The sequence below is a fragment of the Anticarsia gemmatalis genome, chromosome 20 (assembly GCF_050436995.1).
Source record: "Anticarsia gemmatalis isolate Benzon Research Colony breed Stoneville strain chromosome 20, ilAntGemm2 primary, whole genome shotgun sequence".
NCBI classification, from domain to species: Eukaryota; Metazoa; Arthropoda; class Insecta; order Lepidoptera; family Erebidae; genus Anticarsia; species Anticarsia gemmatalis.
This window is the reverse complement of record NC_134764.1, coordinates 8643207-8659686: the sequence shown is the minus strand read 5'-3', so window position 1 is coordinate 8659686 and position 16480 is coordinate 8643207. Positions and strand designations below refer to the sequence as shown.

Genomic DNA, 16480 nt, shown 5'->3' with positions numbered 1-16480 from the left:
TGATTTTGTATCATATCATCATCATCATCATCTCAGCCGGGAATCGTCCACTGCTGGACAAAGGCCTCCCCCATCGAGCGCCAATAGGACCGGTCCTGGGCCGCCCTCATCCATCGGACTCCGGCAACCCTTACCAGGTCGTCGGTCCTATATTATTTGTATCATATATCAATCGTTAATTAAACTAAATTGTAAGGTTGGAAAGAAGTGTGTAAACAAAGAAGCGACGCAACTAAATTAAACTATAAGTCTTAAGTGAGACATAAGATAAGTGATCTACTGATTAAAACCAGCGTCATAAGTGAATATGTAGAAATCATTAGATACGTTACCGTTTAATTCACATTTATGTAAAAAAAATTACTAACATCTGGATAACAAAAACTAAAATCAAACTATTTAGTTCCACATGCATTTAAGAAGTTTCAAAAACTTTATGCAAGTCTCGACCCAATTGCCCTACAATTCAAATCACACTCTAGAAACACAGGTATTCAAATGATACGAATATTGTTATCGATTCGAGTTCAGTTAGTAGTGACATCTAACCTTGTGGTCGTCTGATTACGTATTTACTTATTGTGATAAGATTTGTCATGTCTACGTTAAACCACTTGTGTAGGCCAACGACCGTAGCACATATTCAAAGTGTTTATTATAATAATATGTTTATTTTAATAAATCTATAAAACCTACATAGGTACGGATGTATGACACTATGTATGAATGCGAATGAAGCTATATAAATTAGTAGGGTTGTACCTAGTGGCGTTATTTGGTCTCTAACCTATGTACATAAGTATTATAGCCTAGCTGACCCGCGTAACTTCGCTTGCGTAAAAGAGAATAGGTCATAATTTTCCCCGTTTTTTTAACAATTACACACTACTGGTACTCTGCTCCTGTTAGTCGTAGCGTGATGATATATAGCCTATACCCTTCCTCAATAAGCGGGCTATCTAACACTGAAAGATATTTTTAAATCGGACCAGTAGTTCCTGAGATTACCGCGTTCAAACAAACAAACAATCAAACAATCAAACAATCAAACAATCAAACAATCAAACAATCAAACAATCAAACAATCAAACAATCAAACAATCAAACAATCAAACAATCAAACAATCAAACAATCAAACAATCAAACAATCAAACAATCAAACAATCAAACAAACAAACTCTTCAGCTTTATAATATTAGTATAGATTTCAATTAAAGACACACACGGGTCAGTGATGTATTGCAAAAAAGTCAGGTGCGTAGTATCCGTAACCATCCTGTATGACAAGATATATGGATGTGAATGAGGCCAGGAGAGTTTGTAAGAATCGTAGCAAGTGGCGTTCTATGGTCTCTGCCTTAGTTGCAACGCCTATGAGAACAAGGCGAAGGCGCACATAAAAGAGAATGCGTCATAATTTTCCCCGTTTTTGTAACATTTCTCTTTGCTACTCCACTCTTATTGGTCGTAGTATGATGATATTGTATAGCCTATAGCTTTCCTCAACAAATAGGCTATCTAACGCTCTTCAGCTTTATAATATTAGTATAGATTATGTATGTTTAGTGGTACCTTTAGATGAAGCGTGTAATTATAATCTTTGTACTTAAGACCTTTATATAACTCGGGTTTTTTCTTGTAACTGGTTTTATTTGTGATGATTATTTATCTACATAGTCTATTATTATGTAGTTGGTATAAGAATAGGTATGTCTTATCTGAAATACAAAGTTCTTTATAAAGCAGAGGAAATGTTATATATAAATATAGGTGAATAAGTAAGTAGACGTTTAAATTAATAAAATCTATACAAAAAACATATTAGAGAAATCGAACCCAGGTACAACAACCAGCGCAGCAGTAAAGCTGACGTCAGACAACCAAAGTTCAAAATGGTTATTTAAGTCCTTGGACTTAAATAAATTAAAAAAATAACTTGCAAAAACAACTTTTTTGAGAACCAAAGGTCAATAAACAATTTCCGTGTTGTTAAAAACTTTTAAACTCTAAAAAAATCAGGATTAAAAATGTAAAAAATAAAAAAAAATGATAAAAATATGATTAAAAATCTAGCTATAGGTACTTACAAAGTATTCGAAATTTACTTTTACCTTACATTGCTTGACGATTCGGCGCAGGGCGTGAACCGTGGTCATAACCAGGAGAACACCAGAGGGTACAGCAACCTTTGACGCGGATATTTCTTAGACGGGTGGCCGCTGACCGTCTTCGTGCTTCAATACAATAGCACTATATGTCCTTAATATAACAGTTTTTTGAACCCTAAATAGCTCGGCTTGAACAACTTTGTCACTAGACTGACCACTACACCTCAGGATAAGTAAGTACCACAAAACCACACCACAGAATAATATAAATACACTTTAATTCACTCAAAATCCATTGCACAGTAAGACCACCGTGTTAGAACTAAAGTAAAACTGTTTATTTTCTTTATTTTTTCCTTTGATCGTCCACGCAAGTGATAATGAGGTGATTTTTAAAACGTGCATGAGTGTTACCTGCTATTATTGCGTGCCTTGGATTCGAACCCAAGCCTCGGCCTTGATAGGCCGATAGACTAGCTGTTTAAACTATTCTGTTGTAATAGGTAAAGATGTTTTGGAAAACTATTTTCTCGAACTTTCCAAAATTTTAATACCCAGTTGATATATTTATATTCTTTGATATCATACCAACTTCGGATTACTATTGAGACCTTCCTAAGAGTAATTGTTGCATTTCCACCTGGCACACTTTCGCTTGATAGCAGCGATTGATAAATAATCAATCCATTGGTGTAACATTAAATATTTACTCATAGAATTTACTTCGTGTATGTAATCCGTTTGAATTATACTCGAACGATGTGATTCACGGGCGGCGATCGATTGATTGTTGTACTGGCTGTACTTACACCCCAACTTACAATAAATTATATTATATTTTCCCATAGATGAACATGGTAATCGTAGCTATCTGGGATTTTGTGACCACATCAGTAAAATAGTACATAGTGAAGGCGGACTATCATAGACCAAGGAAAAAACCAAACTAAGCAGCTAACTATTACAAAATAAAGACCACAGAACGCATAATAATAGTTCATACGACGTTTCATAAATCAAAACCGGTTTAAATGTACTGTTTGCCAACTTAACAACTGCAATTTGTAATGTAGCTAGTTTTCTTGTGTGTATAATGGCAATTGCGATCAGCCATGTCAGTAGATACTAAAACGAGTTTAAACGACATTAGGTATACGTATTTGCAAGTACTTTTAGTATTATAACTAACTAGCCGACTCGCGCAACTTCGCTTGCGTCACATAAGAGAGAATGGGTCAAAAATTTTCCCCGTTTTTGTAACTTTTTTACTGGTACTCTGCTCCTATTGATCGTAGCGTATATAGCCTATAGCCTACCTCGATAAATAAGCTATCTAACACTGTAAGAATTTTTCAAATCGGACCAGTTAGTTCCTGAAATAAGAGCGTTCAAACAAACAAACAAACTCTTCAGCTTTATAATATTTGTATAGATGTCAACTAACCTGCTAATCTATTGCAGCTATTTTTAAATATACTATCTCTGGTATTTGCAAACAACGGCCGAAATAGATACTTTATTAAATAGTAAACTTCATAAAGATAATGGTTTGACGACGATCATAAAAATAGTTCATATTATGGATGTATCACATAAGATGTGTTTTATTTGTTTTTACCTTTCTCTGTGGTAACAATTCATGATTATATGTATACCTAATTCAGTTTCACAATATAATAGAGTAAGGTCATAAGGTGTCTTTATTCAGTTAGTTACCACAGAGTACTTAAGTTCCACTAACGCCTATACCGTTTAACACACAATAAAACACGTCGATGTTGATTGCTCTAAACTTTTTATCAGGCGCTAAGGAATAAATTACACCAAAAAGAATCATTTACGTAACTTTATTTAAAGTCTAGTAATCACAGATACAATATTTATCTAAAAATATATTATCAAAGCAATACTAATACATAAAAATAATGATGTCCTAATCAAAAATACTTAGGAGAACTTACACACGGTCATATTTTGATTCCATAATAAGCAGAGCTTGTACTATGGATTCCAAATTGCTGATAAACATACGTATATAGGTATTTCTAAATAATTATGTTTCTGAATTGAGATACAATTAAGAGGAAATCTTACATTGCTAAGAATATGATGACTTTAAGTCAGAACTTACCTAATTTGTGCGGAAATCGTGGAAAACTAACTATAAATCTAGCAGTACACTGCCATAACACAATTTTGAAATATAAACATGTCAAAACTGACATTAATATTCCTACTATATCGCTGTCACAAGCATAGACAATTACTTCAATTAATATTATAACCCAAGGATTCATAAACGCGATTGAAAAATGACAACTAAAGAGTAGAATACCTTTTATAATTTGCAATACAATACACGTTGCATTATAATATTATGAGTAGATACATACAAGGCGAGAGTTTAAAATCGTTAATTATTCATTGTTTATCTATGCTGCAACTCTATGCTGAACACTAGGCAATTCGATCTTTGAAATTAGCAAAATTGAAGTCAAGAAAAGCAGTTTTTCTTTCCCTCTTGTAAAGGGGTAAGTTATTAATAAAATATTTATATACTTTCCTAGTTCTTTTTGTTCCTATTATAATATTTTGTGCGTTTGTTCAAACTTGTGCTATTTTATTATTAAAGGTACTATTAGTACAATTGTTATTCTATTCTCTAGGTAGTTCTAAAGCCATTTGTTTAAGTTTTCTCCTGTGGACTTTTGTTGAAGCAGTCATTGGTATAGCATCAACGAATATCACTCCACCTCTCAGTTGTTTCGCGTCCGAAAGATTATCTGTAAAAAAATGTTTATTTCATTAATAAAGTGACAAGTGCCACCGCTTGTTAGCTGCGTGAGTGGTTTGTCGCGCGGTTACAGTTCCTGCAACCGCCTGACTGACTGTACGCACTTATCCGCCATGAATTCGTTTCACTAATGGGTAAGGGAGCTAAATGCTTCTATTTTCGTTCCTCGTTACTTTTCCCACATAAGAAAGTATACAAAAACCTTTTTCGAATAATTTATTAAACAGAATATAAATGTCTGTGACACTATAAACTTTTTCATTTCAATAAAACATAAGCAAACGTGTACGTCCCTGAATAATATATGTAAGAACTAACAGGTGAAAGACGACACCCAAGCGATTAAAACTTTACTGAAATAGCAATTAATACCGAACGATAAAATAGTTTATTTCAACACCTGATAAATACGGTCAGCAACAAAAGACGCTGAACAAGTTGAATTTTTCAGTACCGTAAAATATGAAAAATACATGTAACACCTGCAGAAAAACAATTGAGATTGATTGAAACAGATTTTGTTATAGTACATAAATACCACAATATAATGAAGTTTCATATAATTGTTGAGAGACATTTGTAGTTGACTATACTTTAGTAAATAAACTGACACTTAACCTTGTAAAGCGGACCAACAAACAGCACTTAAAACTTTACTGGGACAGTTAATTAGACCTATCATTATTACACTGTATTTAAGGTTTGGTGCTACTAACAGTACTATATTAGGATTGACCTTTGCCTTAAATTGAATTTTGTATAAGTTTAAGTAATAATTTTAAGGAAGTATTGTTATTAAACTATGTTTGCTTTTATCGATGTTAAAGTATACGCCATCTTGCGGCGCACCACTGCACTACCGTGCTACGACAGATCCTGAATCGCGATTTCAGTTTACACCATGGTGAATTATAACTTATATTCTTCTCGCCTTGTAAAATATCGTGTGCTGCGTGTAAGAAGAACATTTAATCAAGTATCCAATCTTACCTCTGACTATATCCTTGATCTCATCAGCAGTGAGTTCATAACCCGGTCGCGGCACGACGCAGGCGACGGGCAGGTCCCCGCACTCGGGGTCCGGCACCCCCGTCACCGCTACGTCCAGCACGCCAGGGTGCTGCCGGATCACTGCCTCTAACTCCACCGGAGATATCTAGATGGCAACAGACAAGCCGTAATCTATCTCAAACTAGCAAGATGCTAAACGTTTCGACAAAACATCAGATCAATTTTAGATAAAGTATTGTTTTAGGTGACCAGAACTTGTTGAAACTGTGGTCCTCATTCAAGTAGATATACTCCATGTTCTCCGAGTAAGGGCTTTAAGACAAATGCATATGGGGGGCACTGGAGTGTTTTTTAGGTCCCAGGGTTCCCTCAGTCGCGCATGTAACGGATGGTTACCGGGGCGGTTTTTTAGTGGAATCACCACATAACCTGCTAATTCCTCCCCTAGGGATAGCGGGCATCGGAAGGGATTTTCCCGCCGTTAAAAAGAAGGTATCGTCCTTTCCATCTCCACTTATGCCTGAGTCTTAAGACGTCTTCAACGATTAGTCAGAACATTTTTTTTTCTTTTTAACCCACTTCCACTTTCAATGCTTTACATATCCCAAAAAATCGTTTGATTTTTTGTCTCGAAACAATAACGAGAAACTGTTTTGGAACTCAGGAGAAGAAGTAACGGTACCGGGGTTCTTAGGGGTAAAAATAATTGATAATGACATTTAGAATATTTCTACCTGATTGCTATTATACTTCAGCAGCAACTTGATTCTCTCTACGAAAAAGAAGTTCCAATTCTCATCCCGATAGAAAGTGTCTCCAGTCTTGAACCAGCGGTCTTCGGCAAACGTCTCGTCCGTAGCTGCTGGGTTTTTATAATACTCCTGTAAAAAGAGTCTGTGAAATTAGCCGCGATAAGAGATAACAGTCCATTACTATAAAGGTATTTCTGTCACCAATACAGCAATAAAAGTAAAATTTGGTAGCAAAAGGGTTTTTGTTTACGGCTAATCCAGCCATTTCTTGCAACTGTCAACAATTGACGACCGAGTAGAATTGAAATTTGTATAAAAATATGATCGGTGCTAGCGTAATCCGAAAATACTGTTTTCTCAAATAATATTAACTATGAATTTTGTTTTTTACCTTGAAAATTCCAGGTCCTTTAAGCCATAACTCTCCAGGAACATTTGGCTCGTAAATATCTTCTAACGTCTCCACATTTATTATCTAAAAGCATTCAGAATAAATAGTATACAGTTTATTAATAAATAGTGTAGTATACTAAAAAAAAGCAAGCCATCAAGTCATCCATGATATCGTAACCTGTAATTTTTTGCCCAACGCCATTTCATTTGTACTGTACCTACCCGATATTGAAAGCATCCAAGAGGTTTCCCACAGGAGCCTGGAGCGGGATTATCTCCTTGAAAAGCCACACTAGACAATTCACTCATTCCGTACACGTTTAAAACTTCTGTATCTGGCGACAGCATCTACAAATTTAAAGAGGTATTGTAGCATATAGTGGGAAGGCCTTGGGGAGGTTAATCAAGCTATTGTCCGACTACTTAGTAAAGAGTTAGTAACCACTCCATAGACAGGTATTTGAACTGGGCGTCTCCGTGCTTTGGAGGGCACGTTAAAAGTCGGTCCCGGTTGTTATATACTACGATAACAGTCGTTAAGCCATGTCAAAGGCCTTCGGGCGGCTTATACAACTTTGACACTAGGTTGCCCACTAACCATACGATAAGAAAAAGATGTGAGATTTCCTTATAAAGTTTATCTTCACTTTATCAATGCTCAACTTCGAAAAAGGTGCAGCCAATGCTTTAACTGATGTTACCCTTCTGTTATTTGAGGAGGAACCCATAACCAGCAGTAGTACCAATTTAGTTTTATAATCCTGATATACTTCTTCTTCTGCCGTATGGTTAGTGGTTAACCTGGTGTCAAAGTTGTGCAAGCCGCCCGAAAGGCCTTTGACGTGGCGTAACGACTGTTGTCTCATCATATCAGACAACAACCGGGACGGACTTTTTACGTGCCCTCCGAAGCACGGAGACGCTCAGTTCAAATACTACTGTGCGGTCACCCATCTATAGATTTACCGCGCCAAGGGTTGCTTAACCCACTGATAGTTTACCGACCGGCGAGCGCAACTGGCTGATAAAGGTATCGAAGTATATTCAAATACGAAACTTTAAACCACTGCCCTCAAAATATAAGTACTTCTGTCCTATTCAACAATTGTCCTAACAAGTGGTAATTAACAACAATTACTGCATTGATATCTGATATTGAATTGTTGAATGACCCTACACATCGCAGATAAGATTGCACTGAAATGAGTATCAATTTAATACCGCGTAGAAACAGATGTTATTGCAATCTACATATATACCTATGTATATACCTTAGTACTTGCACTAAGTATAATTTATGTTGATTTATTAGCTAGCTGTGCTACTGCTAAAGAGATTAAACCGATCATTCAATTCTCGTAGGTCAGTGATGCTAGGTAGTAGGTAGCTTTTTGTCATTAATGTCATTCAAATCATTGTTCAACTCAAAAAGAAAGCATTAAAATGTGAAACGTACAAAACGATCTGCTAGTTGTTGTAGCAACGTTTTAATGTCAGACCAACAAAAGATAGTATGGAGCATGAAAGCAGTTGTAAAATTTGGGGACATTATCTAGTTATATGTATAATTAAGTCAGATTATCAACTATGTTTCCACTTGTCATGTCGGAATGTATTTACCAATTTCAGTAATTTCAAAATATAGTTTAAAGTCAACTGATTGCTAAGACCAATAAACAAGGAGAACCGTCCATTATTTTCGTAGACCCACAATTTCTTCTTCTGTCTTCATACCTTGAACTCATCTATCAGGTCTTGCGGCACAGCACTACCTCCAAGCAGAAGGAGCTCCAAAGAGGTGAAGTCGCACTGGTCTCTGTCTCCAGGCTTCATCAGCGTCGTCATCATGGTGGGACTGAAGATCGTGAAGGTAGGCTGCGTGCAAATTTCATAATTTATTGCGTTAGAAAGAAAAATATACCTACTTTCACTCAAGCTTTGTACAAAGTGACATATTTATGTACTTTTGTTGGTTGTTTTTTTGCACAAAGAGACACAATATTATTCCTGGAATAAACTACTTATTAGCTTATGTTAGCCTACAGGCTAATTTAAAATTCTGTCTTTAGACATTTCTAGTTGTCGCTTAGGTTAAAATATTTTTTTCTAGGGTAAGATTTTCCCAATTCAAAAACTCCTTAGGGCACTCAAAATGTCATTCGCTTTTGATGCTTAAAAGAGTTTACGCTAAAGCACTAACTTAACGTCTAAGTTGATATACCGATAGGCGTCTCATTGCCTGTTCTTGTAATGACAAAGATACAATTTTTCAAAATCAAATAATGGCAATCGTAAAAAAATATATGAGTCACATTAAATAACGGCGTAAAAAGTAAACATTGCAAAAATCTTACCTTATAAGTATTAATCAAATGATAAGCATGTTCTTGTGTCATGGCCGCCGAGGTCTGTAACCTACTGTATCTCAGTATCGGCGACATTACAAAGTTGATGATAGCAGTCAGCCATTGTAGAGGAGATCCGATTAACGCCAGGCGAGTTGGTGCTGGGAACTGGTTGTGTCTGATCCTAGATGGCAGAATTCAGGAATGTTATCACAGAAATTGAACTATTTTATTGTTTTTGATCCAGAATCAAACAAAGTAGTAATTTGACATGAAAGAATACAAGAAATGAAAGTATAAATGAGTCATGTTAGTTGATGTTAGCTTCGCCTCATTACTTTACCGTAAGGTGCTACAAACGTAAAATAATGTAGCTAAGGGAAAGTTTAGAAAACTAATGGGAATTAGGAATTAATTATCATCATCATTTACAGCCCACTTTTACCTGATCTTGTGCCAAATTCATCTAGGCTTTCCGAATCTCAAATTAAGTAAAATAAATAATTAATAACAATTTAAACAAGCTGTACACACAACCAAGACCCATGCTAGTAAAAAATATCGGTAACTAGAAACACAGAATATTACTTACCAAACATAAGGAGTACTGCTCGACAGATTTTTGTGGGTAACAGCAGCAGCTTTGGGCAATCCCGTGGTCCCACTGGTAGCTATGAGAAACGCTATTGTTTCTTCAGGATCGAAGTCCTCTGGCCTATAAACAGTGGAAGTCATTAGAAACTCCTTTCTACCTAGATACATCTACCAGGCACTTGCTTTATGCCTAATTTCGTCAATAACATAGTATTAAATAACACAAAAAAAAAATTTTGAGTGCATTTTTTCGACTGCTGAATCATGTTGAAAACTTTCGGCTTTGATACATTTACGAAGAGTTGGAGTCAATTTAAAGACGATGTTTGGTGAATCTTGCCGTCGTTAATAGTTACGGTTATTTCTATTCAATTTAAGGTTAGTGTAGGAACGTAGTGGATTTTAGTTTATTTGTACCTTGTGTATGTTTGTAAAAGTCTAAGCAACGCTAGCTTAGTTCTTTTTTTGCCTGAGTTGTTCTTCTTATTACGACTTTTTCGAAACGCTTTTTTGTGTTCATCATCTCAACCAACGTTCATGTTCCATCAAAAATGTTACATTACACATTATTGCGAAATATGAGGAAGTATTCAAGGCTTCATCAAATTAAAATTATTATGGAAAAAACATATTCTTATTAGCGTAATGATGATTGCGTTGAAATAGTGTAAGATGGTTTTTTGAAAATTCCAGCAAAAACGTCAGGTTATGGTTACTTATCTTAATATTCTTAAAATTCTCTTTTTACACCCGTATTTATTATAAACAAGACCAAGTAATTATTTGAGCAAAAGTGATGACATACGCAACGATTTTTTATGGATTTTATGGATACTGTTCCAGTGGTGGAAGCCCAAAGAATTTACTTTTTTAATTCCCCTTCAAATCGACCATAATCTTGATAAGTACTTACTTGAAATCTTCCACAGCAGTATCATCACCATTCTCCATGAACTCTTCAAAACTGAACAGATAGTCTCCCTTATCGAACGTCACTATTCTTGAGTTAGCGTTCAAGTTGTTCAGCGCCACTTGTATGTCTGGAGCCTTCTCGCTTTGACAGAAGATTATCCTTGGTTGAGAGAGTTCGAACGTGTGTTGCAGTTCCTCTAAAATAGATTGGTGGACGATGAACCAAGTTGATAAAAATATGGTAAGATTTAACAGGGGCAAATGTACACAAAAGACTGAAAGACTGATATTTCTCTCACTTCAAAATAAATGTTATTAACAGGAGAATTTAGGCTCCCTCTTTCAGCAAAACGATTGCACTGATTTTGATGGAATTTAAACGCAGTTTGACGACTTTGATGAAATTAACAATGGAGATACATATTATTATGTTTCTAAATAAAAAATATATGATCTCAAAAGATCTCTCGCAAGTATCTCTCAGGCCACAGAAAGGACAAAACTTTGCAAATATCGTCTGGTATAAATACTGCTCCTCAAGCTATTTAAATAGAAGTCACAATTCATTTCTAAAGTATTTCCTTCACTCTTACTCACGTATAGTCAAAGTTCTATCCACAGCGGCCACAATAATCCCAAGATACAATGCAGCATACAGCGGTATCGCCACATCTACATGGTTCGGGGCCATGAGAACTATGACGTCACCAGTCACCAGACCCATGTTCCTGAAGGCTTGTGCGCAACGAACTGTACGCTGAAGAATTGAATCTGAAGTTTCTGATTCGTCTGTGGCTCCATCGATCTAGGTCGAAATAAAAAAAGGTAAAAAGAAGTGGAGACGTTTAAAACTGATCAATGGAATGTTGATTTAGGATGAGACTTATTAAAAAACTAGCCAAGATGAGATAAGCCGTTCATTACACAATCAACACAATGTTTTTCTAAGGTCTCCCTATAAAGGATTAAAAGAATAAGAGAAACTTCTAATATTCTAATACTATTAATCTTCGATAAAAGACCTTAACAGTTTACTTTTCTCAAAAAAAGCCTCATTAGCAATGTATCAAGAAATACAAAACAAATCGAATTTTGGACGCCAATCACCCGTTGTGTGAGTTACGGCAACTACTTTATATATATTATAAATCTTCTCTAAAAAGTCTTAAATGCATCACGAATGTTAAGGCTTCTATACTAAGTTGTTAAACTAGGTAGAATAAACTTATTTACCTGCACCACAAAATCCGGGTCATCCTTCAAACTCCTCAAGATCATCTTGCCAATATGGTGTCGATCTGATGGTATACCTGACTCTGCTATGATGCGTGACGTCAGTTCCCCCATGTACCAGTGAAGGGAGTCATTTGTCATGCGTTTTAGAGACATTTTGAGATATTATCTGGACTGGTTAGAATGTAAATCTGAAAAAAGTATTTAAAGTGATTGTCTTGACCTTATTGTATGTTAAATAGATACCATTTATTTTTTCTTCATCTTTCATTTCCATGTCCTCTTCGAGAACAGTCTTCTTAAAAAGTAGTCCTCTTAATAGAGTCTAAAACCTAAAAAGCAATTGTCTACACTGACAGCTGTTTACTGCCTGACTGTTTAGTAATATTTTAGCTAATTTAAATTATTGTGCAAAGCTTAAGCAAAGAATAATTACAGCAAGAAAAATCATCAGCTGGTGCTGATGACTTTTCTTGCTGTAATTTTAGATTAAACTTTAGATTAAGTCCTTAGATTAAGCCTTTGACTCAAGTGGTCTTTTGATAGGCCTTGGATTAGACTTAGTATTAAAGTAGAATTCACAGAGATTCGCTTTAAGAAAGACCATCAAGAAACTCAATAAAGAGCTACTTGACCGAGTGTTCAAGAAACCTTATCCAGGAAACAATTATCAAGTGAATAATACTATATACTACATAGGTGCCTATTTTATCAAACAAACATCCATTAATAACATTTATCAAATGTCATACACGCACTGCATTCATATTTACACAACGTTCCGTCCGTACTATCAAAACAGCAATTAATTTAACCATTACGAATATATACCTTAAAGCTATTAGTATAGAGTCTAATTTCTTTTGAAGTAAATGCTATCGTGAATGCACTTTAAGACTTTATGGAATTAACAATTATTTGTAATGACATGAGTTATGGAACCTTGTGTATGTAATGGTCGTAGGTCGATTATACCCTAAAGACCCATTCAGACTCTAGAATGGTCCACTAGGCTAATTCCCGATAGCTCGGCACCGGTCCTAGTTTCACCAACAACTTAGTAGAGAGTCTTGGTATGCATGCAAGATTATACCTAGTAAAGAACCCTGTGTATATCCTAGGTAACGAAGCTGTATTAAACAGGCCGTCGTTAACTGCAAGGGCCTGCGGGTCACACAAGTACTTAATTCCAAATTCTGAGTGTCTCCACTACCGTCAACCTTGCATAAGGTTCCCTACTAAGTTGTCGGACTTTAGTAAAGAAGAACGCTTGTTAATATAAACTAGTCCTGTAGGAGCATTTATTCCGATAAATAACTGGTTATAAGTTACATAGAAATCGATCTGGCGTAACTTTGACTTGTTTTGAGTGAAATTTAGTTCACATTACAGTTTGAAAAGTCGATGTCCTAGATACTGAAGAGCATTAATGCACACTCGAGTATTCTCTTTGAATACGTCAGTTTTAAAAATGTCTCATTCGTTAATTTTGGTTAAGTATTTTTCGAGACGATGGCTGAAACGAATGACGAACAATGAATGACAGTTGCATTTGTTTTAATACCTTATGTTAATATCAGCTGGCATGGAAAACATAGTATATTATCATCTTTTATTATATTATTATTATCAATGCAGTTGACTTAACTGTTTTAATTGTAAACATTTTGAAGAATAACACTATACGATGCTTAAAGAAAAATGGCAATAAAATAGTCCCGAGTAAGAATTTACTAACAAAATATATTTGTTTCCTAACCCCTCCCACATTACGGGAGGAGACCCTTGCCCAGCAGTGGGACATTAATGGGTTAAATTTATTTTTCTGTAAGATTTTGGAAATTCGTTTAAGCGTCTATGGTTCCGAGCTGGATTTTGTAATCTGAACCTAGTATTTAACTTATATAATTACTCAGTGATTGTTAATATCTATGAAGAATAAAAATACAATTTTTTACTTATTTATAATTTTTGTACGCCGCGTGTATTGATTGTGTATAATTATATATTGTTTTAGATCAAAGGTGACAATATGATGGATGCAATCAAGGAAAAATATAGAAAACGATTAGAAAAAAGTATATTTAATTTAGTATGTGAAATAAAAGGGTCACATTTAAAGAAGAAAATATGGATATAAATAGTAGACGCAAAACGGTAAATCACTCATGCTGAGTTACTCACAAAATTCTTATTAAGAAAAAATAACTTTATATACTTATACTCATTTTTTAATTTATTTCTTAGTAATTCACAAACACATCATATTTTTAAATTCTTAACACCAAAAAAAAAAACAAAGAGTCACTGACCAAATTCTTTCTTCAAATTGAATCACGAAAACAAAACTCAATTAAATATTCTCGCCAGTATTCTCCACTTTTTTATTTTTAATCCTTTTTCAAATTCAAAATCACAAATGAAAATTCAAATGTCTGTCAATATTTCAATATTCACTTCGTATTCTCTTTTACAGTATCACACATATCAAATGCACAATTGCGAATGGAGTGCGATCTACTATAAGCGTAGTATATCCATTAATAATATACTAAGAACCTCATTATAACCAGTAGTAGATACTGTTCCGATAAAGGTAGTACGACACTCGGTAGGAAATGAAGACTGTATATTTTAAATCTATCAATATAGGTTTAACTTAGTGGGAAAACATTATAAGCTGTGTTAATGTAATATAACATTTTCCATTCGCTAATTAGCTATTTGACCATTTTGGGACATTATTCGAACTCTAGAAATTAATACAGAACTTGGACTAAATAACATTAGTAATCAAAGTCCAAATTGTTTGATAAAGTGAAGGAAATGAATGCCTTAATTGATTTATAACGTCTATAAAACATAATTCTTCTGGTCTTTGAAGACTCGTACCTTAATGTCAACGGAGGTAAGTAACCTATCAGAAGACCGAACAATTGATAGGTAGGTACCCATAATAGGCCGCATCAGCAATCAATATTCAATAGCTGATGATAACATATTTTAAAGTAGTAATTTGCAAGAGATGTTTTCTCAACTCATAGCATCGTGCAAAATATTGACAATATCACATCTTTTCTCTATTCGTTCAACGTGTCATCTCTCTTAGAGGTTACTTTCAGAAGAAATAGCTCTTGTTTAACCCTAAGTCTTCAGCTACCTTATCTTAATTAAAAAGGTAAAATAACACTTGAGTGAGAAAGGAGCCTAACAATTTTCAAAGCTGATGATCTTCATATATGTACATAAATCACTTCAAAGATTTACAAAAAAAACAATTAAATACACATTACTATAATACGAAACATGGCGGATTAAAATAAATACTTAGAATTGAGATAAACTAAACATTTAAACTACAATTAATGGTATCATTAATAGGTTAGTAATCGTTAGTCAACCTAGTGTCAAAGTAGTTCGAACCAAGGCCTTTGACACGGCTTAACGACTGTTATCTTAATTGACAATTATTGAGACGGACTATTAGCGTGCAATTTGCAGCATCGCTCTTCTTAAGTAGAACTAAAGAGGACACCCATTAATGGAATGACCCGCCAATGATTGCTTTACTTTCTGATCTTTTATTTACCGCAATGTCACCAGAGTCTTTTTTTCGTTCGTTTAAGTATGTTCTAGAGCTATTTAAATGCACTCCTAGGCATGCAAGATTTCCTAATACCTGTTTTTATACCGCGCAATGAGAGGGATTTATTGATTACATATAAAAGAGGACGTTATCAGTTAGTCTGTATTTTTTACTGTTTGTCACCTCGAAACTTTATAGGAATAGATTTCAATGTTTCCGTGTGGTCTTTGATCTGTACTTAGCATCATAAGAAATGCTTCAAAATGCGTAATCGTCTTCATTGTTGTCATGGTCATGTCATATTTTAAAATAACTAACTACTTTATATTGTTTTCAATTCATATTTTCTTTTAAAATCCCTGCAGCCCTGCTGTGCCTGTTAGCCCATCATCATTTAGGAAAACTACTCAAACCACTCAAGAAATATAGGATGGTGTCAATCACAATTCAGAACGGCGGTAGGCCCTTGACTTACAATTGAAGAAAATTGTTCTGCCATTTTGCTATGATAGCAAGATTGCACTCCATTGCATAATCTTGCATACATACAATATCCGTCCGAATCAGACACCGAGCTGTTTGTTAGTTAGTATAAGATAGCACATCTTTTTCGATTTATATCGAAACTGAACCTTACATCACACTTGCCATGGAAAAGTTGAACACCATGGTCAAACGTAAACATTATTTATGAACCATTCACAGTTAACTTGTTTTAACGGTGAATTAAAACAGTGTGTTGAAACTTTGC

The 16480-nt window shown here is 34.8% G+C and overlaps 1 protein-coding gene across 1 annotated transcript; it reads right to left on the bottom strand.

The window, feature by feature from the left end:
- Positions 1–3940: 3940 nt before the first annotated feature.
- Positions 3941–14643, bottom strand: LOC142981663 (luciferin 4-monooxygenase-like). The gene is made up of 12 exons (XM_076127709.1): positions 14456–14643; positions 12144–12334; positions 11508–11715; positions 10912–11107; positions 9997–10119; positions 9414–9588; positions 8794–8934; positions 7282–7407; positions 7058–7141; positions 6649–6795; positions 5894–6059; positions 3941–4892 (listed from the first exon to the last, which is right to left on the bottom strand). The coding sequence occupies exons 2-12, from the start codon at positions 12297–12299 to the stop codon at positions 4765–4767; spliced, it is 1650 nt and encodes a 549-aa protein (XP_075983824.1). The 5' UTR covers positions 12300–12334; positions 14456–14643; the 3' UTR covers positions 3941–4764.
- Between the last annotated feature and the right edge of the window lie 1837 nt (positions 14644–16480).

Excerpts from the sequence above, each read along its gene's own strand:
- LOC142981663 (XM_076127709.1), bottom strand. The coding sequence starts at position 12,299 with ATGTCTCTAAAACGCATGACAAATGACTCCCTTCACTGGTACATGGGG. Across the intron at positions 8,935-9,413 it reads ATTTGATTAATACTTATAAG|CCTACCTTCACGATCTTCAG; the intron begins GTAAGATTTTTG and ends ATTTGCACGCAG. Across the intron at positions 7,142-7,281 it reads TTGGATGCTTTCAATATCGG|ATAATAAATGTGGAGACGTT; the intron begins GTAGGTACAGTA and ends GAATGCTTTTAG.